General features: G+C 45.2%; 1 protein-coding gene across 5 annotated transcripts; it reads left to right on the forward strand.

Moving 5' to 3' along the window:
• Nucleotides 1–11: 11 nt before the first annotated feature.
• dok7 (docking protein 7) lies at nt 12–16,774 on the forward strand. Of its 5 annotated transcripts, XM_020043821.3 has the most exons (12): nt 12–94; nt 748–827; nt 937–982; nt 3,378–3,608; nt 4,254–4,454; nt 5,999–6,118; nt 8,660–8,773; nt 8,861–9,798; nt 12,227–12,304; nt 13,698–13,740; nt 14,110–14,355; nt 16,609–16,774. In XM_020043821.3, exons 2-12 carry the CDS (start codon nt 774–776, stop codon nt 16,758–16,760), a joined length of 2,223 nt encoding a protein of 740 aa, XP_019899380.2. In that variant the 5' UTR covers nt 12–94; nt 748–773; the 3' UTR covers nt 16,761–16,774. The 5 variants fall into 5 exon arrangements, with proteins under 5 accessions (XP_019899380.2, XP_019899378.2, XP_010886434.2 ...); XM_020043819.3 differs by lacking the exon at nt 12–94 and having other exon boundaries at nt 317–827; XM_010888132.5 differs by lacking the exon at nt 12–94 and having other exon boundaries at nt 317–827; nt 14,110–14,328.
• Nucleotides 16,775–18,138: the final 1,364 nt, after the last annotated feature.

Raw genomic sequence — 18,138 nt, forward strand, 5'->3', positions numbered from 1 at the left:
CAGACAGAATCCTCAGCTCAACGTTGTTTTCTGTTCCGTCCTTGTGAATGTCTGTTGCTGCTGTAGACGCTGTTCCTGTGTAAGAAGATACAAAGTGAGTTATGTGACTGTTTAATATGATGTCATTTTGGTTTATTCTGGTCCTAAACAGGTAGGTAAACAAGGTCAAACACACAAACATTCCTCATAACTAATTTATTCTGTTTAGAGTTTAGTTGTGTTCCTTGGAAGTAAGTTGAAATTATTGCTATAAATAAAATCACAATAATAGATTTATTTCATCATTCATTTTGTTTTTTTCTTGTAAAACATAGCTATTAAATATATCTGAAAATGCCATAATTCCAAAGAAAGTAATAAGATGAGGGCCTTTTGAAAGTCATAACAGTAGCATGACTCATTCAAGTCTATCTAAATCTAGCTCCAGAATGCCTGCCAACTCTGTGAGACAAGTTATGCCTGTTAAATTCTTTTTAATTTAATTGCCGCCATTGTAAACACTAAAGCCTTGACACAGACCAACAACTGAACCAAGTCTTGGTTGGCCCATGGAGGGTGGCTTGCCCGTCTGGCGGCCTGTTTTCCTGGGAGAGAGCAGTTTGTGTGTGGAGGCCCCTCGACGGGGGGGTGAGCAGTTCAAAAGTTATTTTGAAAGTGACCCCAGCCAACTGAGTTGGACCAGGCAGGGGCGCGCGCACATACACCATACACGCACAGACCCCCTCTCTCTCACACACGTACATATAGGCAGCTGTTCCGCGGCGTGTCAGAAGATGACGGACACAGTTGTCGCAGAGGGACAAGTAAAATTCAGAGATGGGAAAAAGGTTCTTATCATATTTTTTTTTTTTACCAAACCTGGAGTTAAACGATTACATGTGGATTAAAAGTGGGATTTGACTGAATGGTGGATGTGTTTTCTTTAACTCCCAACAGTGGAAGAGTCGCTGGGTCACGTTGCGGAAGCCGTCCCCAGTCGCAGGTAGGATACGAACCAACCAACCAACAAATCTTGCCTAATGTAAGCTGGCTCCAATGTATCCTCTCGTGTGGACGGGCTAGTGATATTGACTAATGCAGCAGTCTGTTCATGTTTTAACTTTAATCTTTAACTAATTATCGGGTTGATTTTCGGGAATTAAGCGTGACTTGTCAATTTGACGTTTGGCGATGTGCCACCCATAGTGCATAGCTCGAATATCACAACCCGGTTAAGCGTGTTGGGATTGCGGAACACAACACTTGTAGGCTATTTGATAAGTTGCTCGCTAGGCTATATCACTAATGAGTTAGAGTGGACCGGCTGGTACTACAATGGGACATTTGTTTTTGTCTAGCTAGTTTTGGCCTGGCCAAATGTTGTGAACAGGTTAACCAAGCCTGTCTAGTTTGTAGGTTAGCCTATGTATTTAAAGCCAGTCTTAGGTAAGAAGTATAACATATCATTCTGGGTAAACGCTTTCACTGTAGTGTGTGTGTGTGTGTGTGTGTGTGTAGGCAGGCTACAGTATATGTTTGCACCTGTGTGTGTGTGTGTGTGTGTGTGTGAGTGTGTGAGAGAGAGAGAAAGAGAGAGAGAGAGAGAGAGAGAGACTGGGTGTTGAGACTTCACAGGTCTTCAGCTGTGTTCCTGGATCACTGGTCGGTGGTAGCGTTGCTATGACAGCTGCGGGCTGCATTTCTGCGTTCCAGTTCCCCGCAGCACAGACGTGCACTAGCTACTTCTGCCCTCGGGCTTTGCTTAAAGACGTGCACTATATAGGTAATATGGTGCCATTCGGGACAGTAGTGAGTTAATTCACAGCTGCTGCTCTAATTCACCTTCTCGGCCTATACAATTGTGTCCCTGCGACCACACGCTTGCATGTTGTACACCGTTGTAGGATAAGAATATACGGAGAGTAATCTTCAGTCTAGGAATTACATGAATAAAATAGAAAACGGGTAATTGGGGAAGTCCAAACATTTATTCGACTAATATGACGTCTGCTAGTTTAAAAAGCGGCACATACTGAAGTTAGCTAGCTTGGTAAACATATTGTAAAACCAGACATCTCAAGTCTCCTGGAAGTTCCCGGAGTCTCCTGCATTTTAATAGGGTCTCCCCGACGCCCGCAAATTATAACCGTGCGGAAGTATTACGTTAAAAACATTAAATCAATAATATTGAACAATTAATTCAATATCAGTGCCAATTGATAGGACTATTATATTACACATTAATATATGTTCACCTACATGTTAATATATGTTCAACACCATATTAGCACGTTATTTGCTGACATCCTGACAAGATTGACATGCAGGCAAGCCAATAAAGATGTAAGCCTACAGGGGTTGGCCTGTTACCGTGGCAACGTGATATAGGTGATACTACGTCATAAGAGGAAAGTTTACTTGGATTCAATTGAGAAAATTAAGTTCCTCGAGTTGGGAAGTTTTGTTTTGACAATTAGCCTACAGCCTTAAACTAGGTTAGTAAATTTTTGCCTAGTTTACACCGAAAAACGTGTGTTTGTTTTGTTGGGCTATTTTTATGATGGTTTTGTGTAGGACTGGTATGCAGCCTACATTTCATTTATATCCATGTTTTCATGAGGCGAAGGCATAAGACAGGATCGATAGGTGTGACTGGGCATCAATACTAGTTAGCAGCCTACACGGTTCTTTCACATTGGCTGCGTTCAATACTAATAGCCCACGACACGGCAGCGCCTTTCAAGAACCCGGAGGTAACTGAACGGCACAAGAACCGCCAGAAACCAGAACAGAACGTTTTTTTTAACAGCTGCTGATTACAGAGTGTGCTACGTTGAGGCCACTTCAACAGGTCCGTTTTGAGTCTGTTTATGAAGTATGAGGAATCTGAGTTGCGGGCGGGAGGGAAGCGGCCTGAATTCTGGGGGATGCGATGCCCAGTCCCTCGTGAATGGAGTGGTGAGTAGTCAGGAGTTTGAGGAGCTGAGACTACAAGGGGGGGTGTATGTATGGAGGAGGTCAGAGAGATAAGATGAGGAAAGGCCATGGGGAGCCTTCTAGGGAACGAGCGAGACTTTTAAGTAATGGGGACCCCCAATTTATTCCTGTTAAGTTCCATCCATCCATCCATCATCTTCCGCTTATCCGGGGCCGGGTCCCGGAACAATTATGAGTCGGCTATCCTCTCTCCCACTAATGGGTCTCCTGACACGTCACATCAGATCTTTGCATATCTGCTTTTTTTCAGAGCCGATGTAATTCCTGAAGAGACCCTAATGAAAAAACCTTGTCTGTTTACATGCAATCATACTGCAGGCTTCTAGAAAACCCAAACCCTCTCTCTCTCGCCCCCCCTTTGCTTAACTCCCCCTTCTCTTTGTCTTCTCTCCCTCCCCCAGACTGCCTCTCTCTCCTGGTCTACAGGGACAAGTCTGATAAGGTCAAAGGTCGTGGTGAGCGACTGAGGTTGACCCTGGAGGGTATCTGCGGGGTGGAGTCGGGTTCGGGCTACGACGGGGTCGCCCACGCCCTCTCCATCCTCTGTCTGGGGCGGACCGTGGCCCTGGGTTTCGACAGCAGAGAGGGGCTCTCCGCATGGGACGCCAGGATAAGATACAGCCTAGGGGAAGGTTGTGTGTGTGTGTGTGTGTGTGTACATTGGGATATTTGTGTTCTTTTCACTTACAATGAGTGCTATTCTCTCTTTGCTCTCGAAGTTGTTTCCCAAATTTAACGGGAAAGCTTGTTCTACCAACAACGTCATCAGTTGAATGCGCCCGCTGTCTAAAACCCCTAGATAGTAGAAATGACTGACTTTCAAAATGAGCTCAAGATGTTGGGTTTACACACGTCTCCCTTATGCATTATAGCTAAAGGCGAGTGATGACTCAAAATGTGACCAACGAAGTTGCATGTAACAATTTAGGGGACCTAGTACAAACGGAATGGGAATCAGGCCATAGTATGTAGAAATGGTTGGCGTTTTCCTTTACGCAATGGCTAGGTTAGATCACATTGTATGAAATATATTTTCCTTCAACACAGTATTTATCAGCTATCAGCCCTAGTGGAAAGAGTCCAGTTGGAAATAAGTGTCTATTAGGGGTGCGTGCGTGCGTGCGTGCACGTGTGTGCCCTGTGTTTCAGGTCTCTGATTCATACAGGAGTCATGATGTGCTTCACCTCCTATCTGCTCCTTTAGTGTGATTTATATTTTATCTTTCCTCTCTCTCTTTCTCTTATCTTTTACTCCTCCCCCCCCTGTCTTTCATCAGTCCACAGATTCAGTGTAGGTGTCCAGCCGGGAACTAAGCTAGAGTCTGGCCCCGCCTCACTCCACCTGTGTAACAATCTATTGGTCCTCACCAGGGACCTCCCCCCGACCATGATTGGCCAGTGGAGGCTGTCAGACCTGAGGCGATACGGTGCCGTGCCCAATGGCTTTGTGTTTGAGGGCGGGACTAGATGTGGCTACTGTGAGTATAATGGATCCACAACCCCTCAGAGGTGTCTGATGAAACTGGAAAACCATATTATTTCCGCCTGTTATGCTAGGTTATGGAACCACTAGACTGGGTGGATTGAGTCAGCTAGTTTTAGTGTTTTGTTTTGTATCTACAAACGATTCCAGGCTTAGGAAATAAACGGTTCTGGGAGCATCATTCAGAAGGAAACACACACTGTAGTGGGCTATACATTTTTTATGGGGAAATGTAACATGGAGTTTTAAATAACTTTTTTTAATGGAGAACCTAGCCCTCAAAACCTCCCCTTTTGCAATGTTAAGAACCCCTAAAAGATTCTCTAGGAACCAGTTTCCTTCTGGACATCTTCAAGAAGTCCATAGTAATATTGTTTTTTTCTGGCTTCTAATCAAGTTCACCCGATTTCCTCTCTGGCGCAGGTTTTTGTTCCAGCCCAGCCATCTGACCTGTTTGACAGTACAGAATGTTATTTCATCATTATATAAATATCACCCAATAGAGGCCAACTCATGTAAGAAGAGAGGAGAGAGAAGGGGAGTTGAGGAGAGGAGAGGAGAGAGAAGGGGAGTTGAGTTGAGGGGAGGAGAGGAGAGATGTCTTGTGACTTAGCACCTCTGTGTCTTCATCTTGTCGACACACAAACACGCGCACACACACACACACAACACAAAAACACACGGGCAATAAACAGCATCTCAGGGTACCATTGGCTGCCTGTCAAGTCTACTGATCTTAGATCACTTGGATCTAACGGCCGTCTTTAACCTCACAAGAAAACCCTTAGGTGTGGATGTGAGAAAGATGGTAATCATTTCAGCCAGCCTCCAATACAACAATTACTGTTCAGTGGGGGATGAATTTGTTCACTCAACCAAAATTAAAGACCAGTTCACAAAGCTGCTAATAGCTCCAGACTGACGTCACTGACTTCAATACCTTTATTCCCTCGGGAAAGACACACACACACACACACACACACACACACGCTCCAGAACGGGGTTGACCTCCACACCTCTTCTTGTGATGATTCGCTAAGTTTCGTTTTCACCTTTATCTCCCGCCAGCGTGATGAGAAACATGATGACAATGTTGACAAGATTATTTATGAACATTTGTAACCAAGGTTTTTCTTCTTCAGCACATCCTTACAAACGTGTGTGTGTGTGTGTGTGTATGTGTGTGTGTGTGTTCGTGCATGGGTGCGTGCGTGCACATGGGCACATGGACTTCAGCATAAACTGCTCTTTCAAGAGAAACAGTCCTGAAGTAGTCTCTCTTCAATCAGTCAGATCTCTTATCTCTAAACCCTTAGAAATATTTGACCCCTCTTCCTGTCTCTCTCTCTGTTTCTTTCCCTCTTTACTGTCTCCCTCTCTCTACTGTCTCCCTCTCTACTGTCTCTCTCTCTGTTTCTTACCCTCTTTACTGTCTCCCTCTCTCTACTGTCTCCCTCTGTTTCTTTCCCTCTTTACTGTCTCCCTCTCTCTACTGTTTCCCTCTCTGTTTCTTTCCCTCTCTACTGTCTCCGTCTCCAGGGGCTGGGGTATTCTTCCTGTCCAGTTCAGAAGGAGAACAGATCAGTTTCCTGTTTGACTGTATCGTTAGAGGCATCTCTCCCAGTCGACCACCGAGTGATGTCAGACCCAACCTACCTGGTATGCCCGCACGCACATCAGTGTGTCCCTTATCATTACTGAAGCTATTCTGGTACCTCGGGGATGGGGGGAGTTGTCAGTTATGTCATCTTATACTGTATGTAGTGTTGAGTTGTCTAGTTAATGTACATATTCTTTCCATCTCCAGGGATGGTGTCTCCTTCACCTCTAAATATAGCAAAAACACAGAGCACAGAGTTAGATAACAGGAATTCAGGCGCCAGGTTAGTTGTGATATCACATTCTAAAAGCCCCTGGGGGGGGTCACTGTTTGGATTAAGGGCCCCTAGGTGTTTGTGTTCATGTTCACAGGCGTTTCGGAGAAAACCTTTCAAGTTGAGTGACAGTTGAGGAAGGAACAACTGCATATTGAAACACGCCCACACATGCATGTAGGCCCCACCCCGTATTGCATTGCAATTATTTTCTTAGTGTTGCTTTTTCCTATAAAAATTAAATGAGTGAATATACTTTTTAAAGGGGCAAACTGGGGAGGCGGGTAGCCTAGCAGTTAGAACATCTGACTAGTAACTAAAATGTTTCACAAGCTGGAAAATATGTACCGAGGTAAATCCCTCTCAATTCTGCTAAATGCACACATTTTAATGTTATATGAATGGAAAAAGGCACACATTCCTAATAGCTCAAGTCTTAAGGATGGTCAGGTCTGGCTCCTTCCCTGAACTGTTTATCATAATAGTGAACGTTTAGTTGTTAGAATCACAGATTGCCCCTCGGAGGCATGGGGCCAACCATCTCTAAAGGTCACCCAGACAAACCGATAAAAGGATCTCTGTGCATCCCAAATTCCACCCTGTTCCTTATTTAGAAGACCCATAGGGCTCTTGTCCAATGTAGTGCCTTAGATGGGGGAATAGGACGTGATTTGAGACTCAGAAATCTTCTCACCATTTGCATGCTTTTCTAGGTAGTAAAAATGTGCTCCAATAAGGTCATTAATGGAGAGAAGGAGAGATGTTCATACATTCTTCCAAGGATGTTAAACCACTACCAACAGTAGCTGTCAATGTCAGTCTGGCAAATAATGTTCATACCTCTCAAAGGATAATTGTTTGTATGTGTGTGTCTTTATGGAGGTATTTCAGTGCCTATATGTTATTAATCTTTAAAAAAATATATTTGAATTGATTTATATTTGAATTGAATATCCGAACTTTTCAATAATGTGAAATAGTCTTCCGTGTCAGTATATCAAGTTTATTAACCAGCATTTGAAGTTGTATGCCTTCTGCTGAACACCGACTGATCATTCAATTTAATTAAAAAAAAGTTATAAATTAAATTCTATTCAAAATCAAGTATAGTAATAGTAAGTTTAATTCATGAACTTGATTATAAATTACAAATGCAAAGATATTGATTTAAAATGGAATATTTACATTTATTTTGGCACTGAATAATGATCCTTTGCTGGGTGTCGGCAATAAGAAAGTGTGTGAGGAAGGTAAATAAAAAGAGGCGTGTGTGAGTTTGTCAGTCGGGTTCAGAAAAGCTTGAGAGTTGCAGCCAATTTACCCTGAGACATTCAGTGCTGTAAAGGCGCTATAATTAGCATAGCTGAACGCTAGCCAGTGTTAGCCGACACCCTGTTCAGCGAAGTGACTAAGCCTGCTTTAGGGAGTTAGAGGTTAGCATTAGCCAACATTAACCAACACGCCATGCAGGAAAGTAGGGAGTTGGCGGTTAGCATTAGCCATTAATTAGCTGTCATACTTACCTAGTGACAGGGGCTAGATACACGCGCACGCACGCACGCACGCACGCACACACACACACACACACACACACACACACACACTGTTGATAATTCAATGTACACACACTCGTTAGCACGTTCTCTTTCACACACACAAACACACACTTAAGGCCTGTTTATAGATCCTTTCTTTAGATTTACTTTTTGTGATGACATTATGATTCTTGTCCAACAAACTTGTTGTTATAAAAAGTTTAGAAACAAAAGAGCAGCCCATTAGTTCAAATACTTTTCCTTTAAAATAAAAAACCCATCAGTTTAAAAATAAATGTAGTAAATGTCAACTTTAAACAAGCAAATTGAGTTTTGGTTCGTTTCTTTCTTGTATCTTGGTTCTATCTTGATATTAAGAAGCTAACAATATTTAAAAACATAAAAACAGAAGGCCTACGGTCTTCTGTACCATAATCTAGTTTCTTAATAGCAAGCCAGTTTACAAGATTATTCTCTTTTATTTTGCAATTAAAACACATGACAAAAACTAAGACTTTTTTTGTAACTCATCTAGTAGTTAAACCTTATTATGTTGTGTGTGTGTGTGTGTGTGTGTCTGTATGCGTGTGGATGTATGTATGTATATGTGTGTATATATATATATGTGTGTGTGTGTGTGTGTGTATATGTGTGTGTGTGTGTGTGTGTGTCTATGTATATATGTACATTATATATGTGTGTGTGTGTGTGTGTGTGTGTGTGTTTGTCTATGTATATATGTTTATGTGTATATTATAAATGTGTATGTATGTATGTGTGTGTGTGTGTAGGCATAGATCCTGTTGCTACCCAGACCTCCTCAGAGGAGAGGATAAGCCATGAAGCGTCAGACCTGGAGAGAAGACTCAGTAGACTGTCCCACTGTAGTTCACAGAGCAGCACAGGTAACCAATCAGTAACCCGATTCAGAGTGCCACCGATAACCAACCAGTCAGTCCGTGATTCTATTGGTCCGCTTGTTTCCTCCCCAGCCTCAGCCTACAGTTACAGCACGTCTGTTGTGAGAGACGACCGGAGCAGCATGTCATCGTCCTCTTCTGAGACAAGCCAATCCGATATAAGCTTCGGAAGCCACCTCCCCTTGTGGGTGGAGCCAAGACGTCCCACTTCCTCAACTGAAACCCTATCAGCCCCTTCCAATGGGAGGTCCTCAACCAATCCAGATGAGCGTCTCTACGCCGCAGTCATGAACCGCCTTTCTTCCAAGCAAACTTCCCGCACTCGCGGCCTCAACGACAGCGGGCGCCAAAGCTCATTGGACAGCGGAATCGGAATAGCCACCACCGGCAGCCAATCGTCCTACTCCGGCAGCTTCTCTTCCTGCACAGGGAGTCTGGACACAGGCAGTCAGGAAGGGGGGGAGGAGTTTGGCTCTCTGATTAGTCTGCCACCTCCTCTTTCTTCCCCAACTCAATCAAATCCTCCACCTCCTCTGTCCGTATTGAATCCCGAGCCCAGACCCCTCTCCCCCTCAACTCCCCCTTCCTCCTGTCCCTCCCCCTTCAGGACTAGCATTTCCAGCTCCCCCCATGAGCTGATTGAGGAATGCCAGACACCCAGCCTGCTCCAGCCACGCTACGACACCCCCAGGACCCTGCTCCAGAGCCTGGCCTTCAGGGATCCAGCAGCCCAGGGAGGAGCGCCCAAACCGGGGAGGGAAAGGTGGGTCGATTGGGGTGGTCACCGAGCAAAGAGCCAGGGACAGGGCTGTCCTTCCCACGCGACAGAGGACTTTCTCCAGCGGGCAGGGACTCCGAGGCAGGCCGCTGGGGAGTGGTCCCTGTCCCGGAGCAATGAAAGGACACCCCCTCTGGACAGCGGTGGACGATGCAGCCCTGCACCCCCTAGGCCCGCCCCTTCCCTCAGACCCCTGCTGCTTCCTGGCTGCCCAGTGTGTGGAAGAACGCAGGTAACACAACGAGAGACAGGAAGAGAGGGGGAGGGGCTGTGAAAAACAGTGTTTTGAGGGACAGAGATACAGTAATGTTAAAGGCTCAGATTAGTCATTCACACTGATGGCTCATACATGCGCGCATAGTGCTTTCCCTAGTGCTTTCCCTAGTGCTTTCCCTAGTGCTTTCCCTAGTGCTTTCCCTAGTGCTTTCCCTAGTGCTTTCCGAAGTGCTTTCCGTAGTGCTTTCCGTAGTGCTTTCCAATGTCAGTCCTTCAGCAGATTTCCATTTAAACCCGTCGGATGAAGGGGCCCAGTTTACTGAAGTCTCCATTATGTTGACAAACTAGTTGGCCTCTGTTTGCGACACAGAAGGCACTTCCTTAAAGCATTCCGTTTAATTACTGTCAGGACGGAGCCACCGCCTGCATAGAAACAACTCTTAAATGGGCACTCGGGGATTGGTAAACATGAACATGGATGCTATATATCCATAGTTTTAATGCTGTTTAAATCCCAGACTGCCCCTCTGAAATCACTCAGACAGAATGAAATGATTCGATGTTCTAGTTAATTAAGTGTGACAAGATTGCTCTGCTAATTGATTCCTTTGGCTTAATTCAGGTCCACGGCTGAGCAGTGTGGTCTTTTATTCTCTGTGTGAGAGGGAGAGAAAGGGGGAGGGGCGAGGGAAGGGGGGGGGAGGGGCGAGGGAAGGGGGGGGAGGGGCGAGGGAAGGGGGGAGAGAGGAGGGAGGTTGAGGGAAGGGAAAGAGAGGAGGGAGGTTGAGGGAAGGGAAAGAGAGGAGGGAGGTTGAGGGAAGGGGGAGAGAGGAGGGAGGTTGATGGAAGGGAAAGAGAGGAGGGAGGTTGAGGGAAGGGAAAGAGAGGAGGGAGGTTGAGGGAAGGGAAAGAGAGGAGGGAGGTTGAGGGAAGGGGAGAGAGAGAGGAGGGAGGTTGAGGGAAGGGGAGAGAGAGAGGAGGGAGGTTAAGGGAAGGGGAGAGAGAGAGGAGGGAGGTTGAGGGAAGGGGAGAGAGAGAGGAGGGAGGTTGAGGGAAGGGGAGAGAGAGAGGAGGGAGGTTGAGGGAAGGGGAGAGAGAGAGGAGGGAGGTTGAGGGAAGGGGAGAGAGAGAGGAGGGAGGTTGAGGGAAGGGGAGAGAGAGAGGAGGGAGGTTGATGAGTGTAACTGACAGAATAAAAAGGAAAACATTTTGTTTCCATCTTAAGAAGCCTTTGATAATAACTCAGTCTGTGTCCCAAATCAATCCCTGACCCCTACATGGTTTTCTACATTGGGTCTAATACTAAGTGTATAAGGTTTCCATTTGGGAAACAGCCTGTTGTTAAACTGTGTCCCTAATTAATTTCTTCGTGAAAAGGGAGCTTTTGTGTTTGTCATAAATGGAACTCTATTCCCTAAAGCACTACTTTTAACCAGGCCATGTGCACTGTATAGGGATTAGTGTGCTCTTTATGACACGCATTGCAATAATCTTCAGAGAGGAAAATAAAATAGTTTTGAGGGCGGTTTTCTGAATTTCAGTGACGGGTGATTGCTGTGTGTGAACAAGCCGACAGGTTTGTGTGATTGAGAGCATGTGTGTGCGTTCGTCGTTGGTTTTATATAAGCAGTGGACCGTAGCATGGATATCATGAGAGGGAGCCTGACAAAGTTGAAGACCGCTCCGACCGAGAACATGTCGCATAGTAGTTCCAGAACAGCGGTTGCCAAACCTTTTCTGCACATCCCCGGCCAATTCAGATGTTATATAGGCTACAGCAGGTAAATTGACTACAAACGCATTCTCAATTACAGTAACGAGCAGGCAGAAATTAGGGCTAACATCCATGCGCAGAGACCAGCTATGAGACTAGTACACCTGAATCCACTTGTCAGTTAATTACCGGCCCCTTGACCTCCGGATTCAGGGCAGGTCAGACGTACAGTTCGTCCCTGGATAGGTTTGAGCGCAGCGGTTTCTGGACAGTTCCGCCTGGTTCGGCAGGGTAACAGAGGCGTTTATGCTAATTGTTCTTGTATTGCCAGAGCGCCTTACCTCAGGAGTCCGATGTCTTGGAGGAGTGTTGTCGCCATATTTTACTTGTGCTTATCCAGTAGAACCTTGCGTCGATTGAATTCGAGAGCATTTCTTTACACATTTCACCTTCCCGCCACCAGATAGGCCGCGGCGTGGGAGTGCAGCCTAATCAGCAGTTCTGTTCAACATGCCGTTTAGCATCTTTTTCAGTTGACATCGTTTTGTATTTGACCGGTAAATGTCTGCTGTCCGATTTTGTTTAATAAGCGTTTGCTTAGTCAGTCAAACACAGATGAGGTATTTTGATTTATTTTCTTCATAACCCAGGTGAGGTGTTAGGTCTGGATACCACCTTAGGGGTTGTTTTTCCCCCCACCTCACCTCCCTTTTATGTTTCCCCCATCCAGTGTAGTCACCAGGGTATTGATCAGAACTACATTACCCATGAGCAATGGTTCTCCGCTAGGAAGCCAGACATTACGCAGGTAAGTCGATATCCTACCGTAGCGGTTGTTGCCAATTTGAGTGAAGTAACTTTTCGTAGCTTCTGACTAACTCCATTAGCTGTGGTCCTGTTTGTTTCGGCTGGCGGAGCATGAGGCTTGCAACGCCCAGAACGACGGTTTGATTGTAGAAGAATGTGTGCATACATTATTATCAGTCGCTTTGGTAACATGCATTGGCTGAAAGGCTTAAGTTATGTGTTGACGTCGGAATTAAACTTAATTTACCCCCCGTTACCATGTGACATTTTAACGCGGCCGCCAATGACAACAATAGCGGCTCGTCTTCATGTACTTGAACTGTCTTCACCAACTTTAACCCCCAAAATGACACCCTATTCCCTATATAGTACACTACTTTAACCAGAGCCCTATGGAGAGATGACACCCTATTCCCTATATAGTACACTACCTTAACCAGAGTCCTATGGAGAGATGACACCCTATTCCCTATATAGTACACTACCTTAACCAGAGTCCTATGGAGAGATGACACCCTATTCCCTATATAGTACACTACTTTAACCAGAGCCCTATGGAGAGATGACACCATATTCCCTATATAGTACACTACTTTAACCAGAGCCCTATGGAGAGATGACACCCTATTCCCTATATAGTACACTACTTTAACCAGAGTCCTATGGAGAGATGACACCCTATTCCCTATATAGTACACTACTTTAACCAGAGCCCTATGGAGAGATGACACCCTATTCCCTATATAGTACACTACTTTAACCAGAGTCCTATGGAGAGATGACACCCTATTCCCTATATAGTACACTACTTTAACCAGAGCCCTATGGAGAGATGACACCCTATTCCCTATATAGTACACTACTTTAACCAGAGTCCTATGGAGAGATGACACCCTATTCCCTATATAGTACACTACTTTAACCAGAGCCCTATGGAGAGATGACACCCTATTCCCTATATAGTACACTACTTTAACCAGAGTCCTATGGAGAGATGACACCCTATTCCCTATATAGTACACTACTTTAACCAGACTCCTATGGAGAGATGACACCCTATTCCCTATATAGTACACTACTTTAACCAGAGCCCTATGGAGATATGATAAACTATTCCCTATGTAGTGCCTTGGCGTCATAGTTGAACGTAGTGCGATAGGTAGGGAATAGAATCCCATTTGGAACACGGACACAGTGTGTCCCCTGATCCATCTGTTGAGGACTCATCAGTCACAGTCGTCACCCTCAGCAGGGTTCACTAGAAAATTCTCCAACTCCGTCTGTCGTCAAAGAAAAGTTGGAGAATACATGGACCTTAACTGAATTTGACATTAAGCTGAAAAGCATGTGTGTGTCTGTAACATGATGTTTGTCTGGTTTCTTTACCATATCAGGCAAACAGCCCTTCACATTCAGGACCTTCAACACCCTCACCAGGTCAGTCTGTTTTTTCATGGGCTGGTCTGTCTGTCTCTGTCTGTCAGTCTGTCTGTGGCTCTTGTATGTGAGCCATTACTTTATTGGTAATTAAATTGAATATGAATACACCTGAAAAACCTCAACCCCGTCTCCAAGGAGTACAGTACAAATGAAATATGACTAGTGTATGAATTCACTACTGTATGTCTCTCCTCTATGGGAGCATCTGCCGAAAGACTTGAAGGTCAATGTTTTGGTCCTGGACTACACTTTAACAAACCATTTATATTTTTTGACCAATCAGACTAGCGATTGCTAATTACTTCTGCAAAAGATCAGAATTTGGCGACCTGTGTAAACCAGTCCATTGTAACCAACTCTCTGTAGGGGGAGGCTTCCCATTCACTCTGCATGCTTCCTCCGTGATGAGGTCATCATCGTTGGACAGGCACCCGCATCACCACAGTGACCCCAGTGTCAACTATGTCAACATCCCGGTTAGCCCTGTGGTTAAAGCTAACACTGGCAGAGAGCTGCTCTACATGGAGCTGGATCTACTGAAGCCCGGTGCAGGCCCAGTTTCCACCAACACCACTGCAGCAAGAGGTAACTCTTTGCAGCTGCGCAGACCCAGTGAGAACACCGGCCTTTGTTAGACGGCCATTTTGGGTCAGTGTTTTCCATTTCGGCTGTCTTTGTAGCTTTACTTGTATCCAATGTTTTGTCCATGTTTTGCTGCCTGACTTTGGATGGCTGGTTGGTTGGATTATTTTTTTTTTGCAGTAACATAGATAAAAATCAAGATCAGCCTTGTTTACTAGAAGTCCTTGTTTTGCTTCAAAGATGTCTCCCAAATAACATTCCTACTCCTTACATTGTGCCAATAAGTGGACTAAAACTGACAGTTTTTTCTCATCTGCTTCCCTTAATTCCGTGACTACATTTTTAACGAGATTATAAGGCTTCAAATGTGTGGTTCATTTTGAAGGGAATTCATTTGACACACTGGGCAGCTTGGTTGATAGAATTGTAGACTAAGGCTTTGTGATGGTAGAAGAGAGTTTGCGCGCACGCACACACACACACACACACACAAACGCAGAGGTGATATCAGCGGGTCACTATGGAAACGGATGAATGTAATTGGCAGAAAATTCCTCATTAGTCTGTTGACTGAGCTGAGCACTGGAATTAATTTAACAGCTCCGCTTGCTCCACACAATCCTATGCATTGTCAAATACAGCGTTTGCCTCCCGACTGCGTCCCCATGTCCCCTTCATGGCACTAGCTGTGACTGGGTTCCTGCATGGGTCCCCGGTCAAAAAAAAGCAAACCACGCAGTGAGTCGGGGTCCTGCTTAGGACGCGTCCTTTATTAATATAGTGCTGTGTGATGATTGGATCGTCTGCTTTAATCAAAGTACAAAGCTCATTAAGGAATTATTAGAGAAAAAAAAAAGTGCATTTTTCATGTCAAGGGAAGGACCGGCAGCACAAACACACTATTCCATATGTAGTGCACTACTTTGGACCAGGGCCCTATGGGAGTAGGGTGCAATATAGGCTCTAGGGTGCCATTTGGGACAAATGTTACTCTATGATCACACTCATTCCTTAGCCGGCAAAGTGATTGAGCTGTTCTGGGATATAATGAAACAAGAGAAAATGATTATGGAAATAATCAGAGCTATATAATTGTCTCACTAAGCCAATTTGAAGCCAGTACGTATCATTGAAATTACATGGCCTTTTATCTTTTCATAACACTGCAAATGAGGGCCTAATATGGGAAATCAATTCAATAGTGATGTTGTGTGCAATTCGTTTTAATAATAAAACAATAAAAAAAGTAATCTCTGAAATGATTAAATGTAATGCTGGTGTCGTCACCTCTGGGTCCCAGTTGGTTTCCAGCCTCTTGTAAGGTAACCTGGACATCCACCAGTAGGGAAAGCAGTACGGCTTCTGGCCCTCTCTCCAACCCAAGGGAACGGAACCGTACCCACTTGAGAGCTTGTCCGGCCCCTCCCAGCATGCATTGGAAGTCAGTTCCAGAATGATGCAACATTGTTTGAACCGGCGCGTTTCAGCCCCCCAGCTCTCACCAAAGGGTAATAAAAAAGTAATTTAGGATTTATTGCTGAGAAGCTGATTTCTCATCAGCAACTGATGACTCCATAACGCAAGGAGATGTGCCCAAGAGGAGTCATTACCGTGGAGCGTTACAAGTGTTTTCTCCCTTAGCCTGGATGCGTCTGGTCTATGGAGTCGTGATCTGGGGAGCAGGGAAGGGGAATTAGCTCCGTCCCTCGGATGTGAAACCGCCATGTTGACTCTATGGTCGCCATAAATCCCACAGCACTTATTTTAAGAGTAGATGTGTCAACCGCGGTGTCATGGTCGCAGTTGTACTCATCCTGGGCAACTAATCATCCCCAACATTTAGTCGGCTTCTTCATCCCCTCATTCCCATAACTTTAAGCACCCAACATTAAGTAGCTTTAATGTCTGCCGTAGTTAATGCATGTGAGGCCCTTTGCCTTTGAGCTTTAACATTAATCTACTAATGTTTTAACAGAGTGTGCGTTTCCCGTTCAAGTCGATTGTTTATTGGGTGCCGCAGGAACCTTTCCTGTCGATCTGAGCCACAAGTGAAATGTTGAATGAACTCCACTGACACTGCCACAAACACTGCACATTATTTGACATTATCATACAGTAATACTGTCTATTGTCAGACACAACCTGCTCCGAGCCACTGGGTGTTTGTTTCTTTTGTGTGTCCCAACTCTCCACTACCTGTCTACCAAAACATGCACTTGCTTGCGCCCTCTCCGATTCCATAGCAGAGTGACCTACTGGGTTTTTCTTTCCTCCGTCCACTAGGGGGCTCCACCAAGTACGCCTGCATAGACATCCCAGCCACTGAGACGGCTCAGAGGGTGGGAGCAGAACACGCCCAGGGGAGACGGGACCGGCTGACAGAGCTGGAGCACCGGACTGCTGCACAGACACTTAGGAGGGGTGCTGCGCAATAACACCCCCCCCCCCCCCCCCCCCCCGAAACACACACACCCTGAAAGACACACACCCTTCAACTGAACAGAACCTGACCAAATCTGGACTACCAAGGACAGAAGCACAGAGCAACACAAATACACTCAAACTGAAGCTATCAGCTCTCTGCTGTTCAAACACTGCTGCTTCTCTGGACAGATGGATTGACTCATTTGCCTGTATCACTAGTGCGCAGTCCCAAATCCCACCATATTCTCTAGAGTGCATACTATAGGCCATAGGAGCCTGGTGGGAACTAGTGTGCTACAATCTAGACTAGGGTTCCATTGGTGACCCTCTGACAGAGTAATCAATGTGTCTGTCTGGACGATGGGAGCAGCTGGTCACTGGGCTTGGCCCAAATGGCTCCCTTTTCCCTCGGAGTTCAAACAGTGTTACTATGTAGGGAATAGGGTGTGATTCGGGACACAGGGTCTGTGTATTTTAATGTGTGGTGGTGTAAATAGTAACTGGTTTGATAGACAATAGAGTGGAATTGTACATTTACTTGCTATGTATACATACATGAAAACCCGATTCTGTCTCACCAGCAATGTAACACGAAGTAGTAGAAAATGTGTTCTGGATCTTTATAACGGGACAGTGGCTCTGTTTATACCTGACTCCAACATGTCATTTATCCAGATTGTTTTGGTCCCGGTAAAGACCAGATGTACGTGCTGAAAAAAGGGAGGTAGAAGACACATGTGAGAAAGGGATCTGAACTGTTCATGTGAAGCTTTTTTTGGGCTTAAATCCCGGTTTATATTAGGTTCTGGAATGCCTTGTTCTGATCTTGTCCATCTATTGTCTAAATGTGGGAACAATCAAAATGTGGACAAGATCAGAACAAAGGATTTGGGGGTAGAACAGTGAAACCAAACCGGACTGTAATCCAACAACCAAATAGCTGTCAATCTCTAGTGCTGTTTTTAACAATTGTTTTTCATTAAACCTTTGTCTGCTTATAAGACAGTGACTTTACTGACACAATTCAGGTGCTCCATTGTAAACTTCTAATTCATTAACATGGGAGTGGTTTGTGATGTCAGCAACTGGTAAGTGTAATGGGTTGGATGAGCTGCACTGTCCACTAGGGGGAGCGTGAGTGAGCCAATTACCCTCTAGGAGGGCTTCTGGCGCGCTGGATGGGTGTTGGGTTGCGTGTTCAACTCCTGCGCTAAGTACAGATGGCTCAGACCTCTCTGACTGCAGTAGGAAAATATTCCACCTGTCGGTCAGTCCCAGTAATGTCTTCTCAAATGTCTGTCAATTGGCTGAGACTGGTTCATGCAGGGGGGCGGGGATGAAACAGTGTTGCAGGTCCACAGAACCAACGCAGCTTGCAACACTCTCCCA

Source organism: Esox lucius, chromosome 25, assembly GCF_011004845.1.
Source record: "Esox lucius isolate fEsoLuc1 chromosome 25, fEsoLuc1.pri, whole genome shotgun sequence".
In the NCBI taxonomy this organism is placed as follows: Eukaryota; Metazoa; Chordata; class Actinopteri; order Esociformes; family Esocidae; genus Esox; species Esox lucius.

Coding starts and splice junctions, on each gene's coding strand:
- dok7 (XM_020043819.3), top strand. CDS start 549: ATGGAGGGTGGCTTGCCCGTCTGGCGGCCTGTTTTCCTGGGAGAGAGC. Junction 983..3,377: donor GAAGCCGTCCCCAGTCGCAG/GTAGGATACGAA, acceptor TCCCTCCCCCAG/ACTGCCTCTCTCTCCTGGTC. Junction 4,455..5,998: donor CGGGACTAGATGTGGCTACT/GTGAGTATAATG, acceptor CTCCGTCTCCAG/GGGCTGGGGTATTCTTCCTG.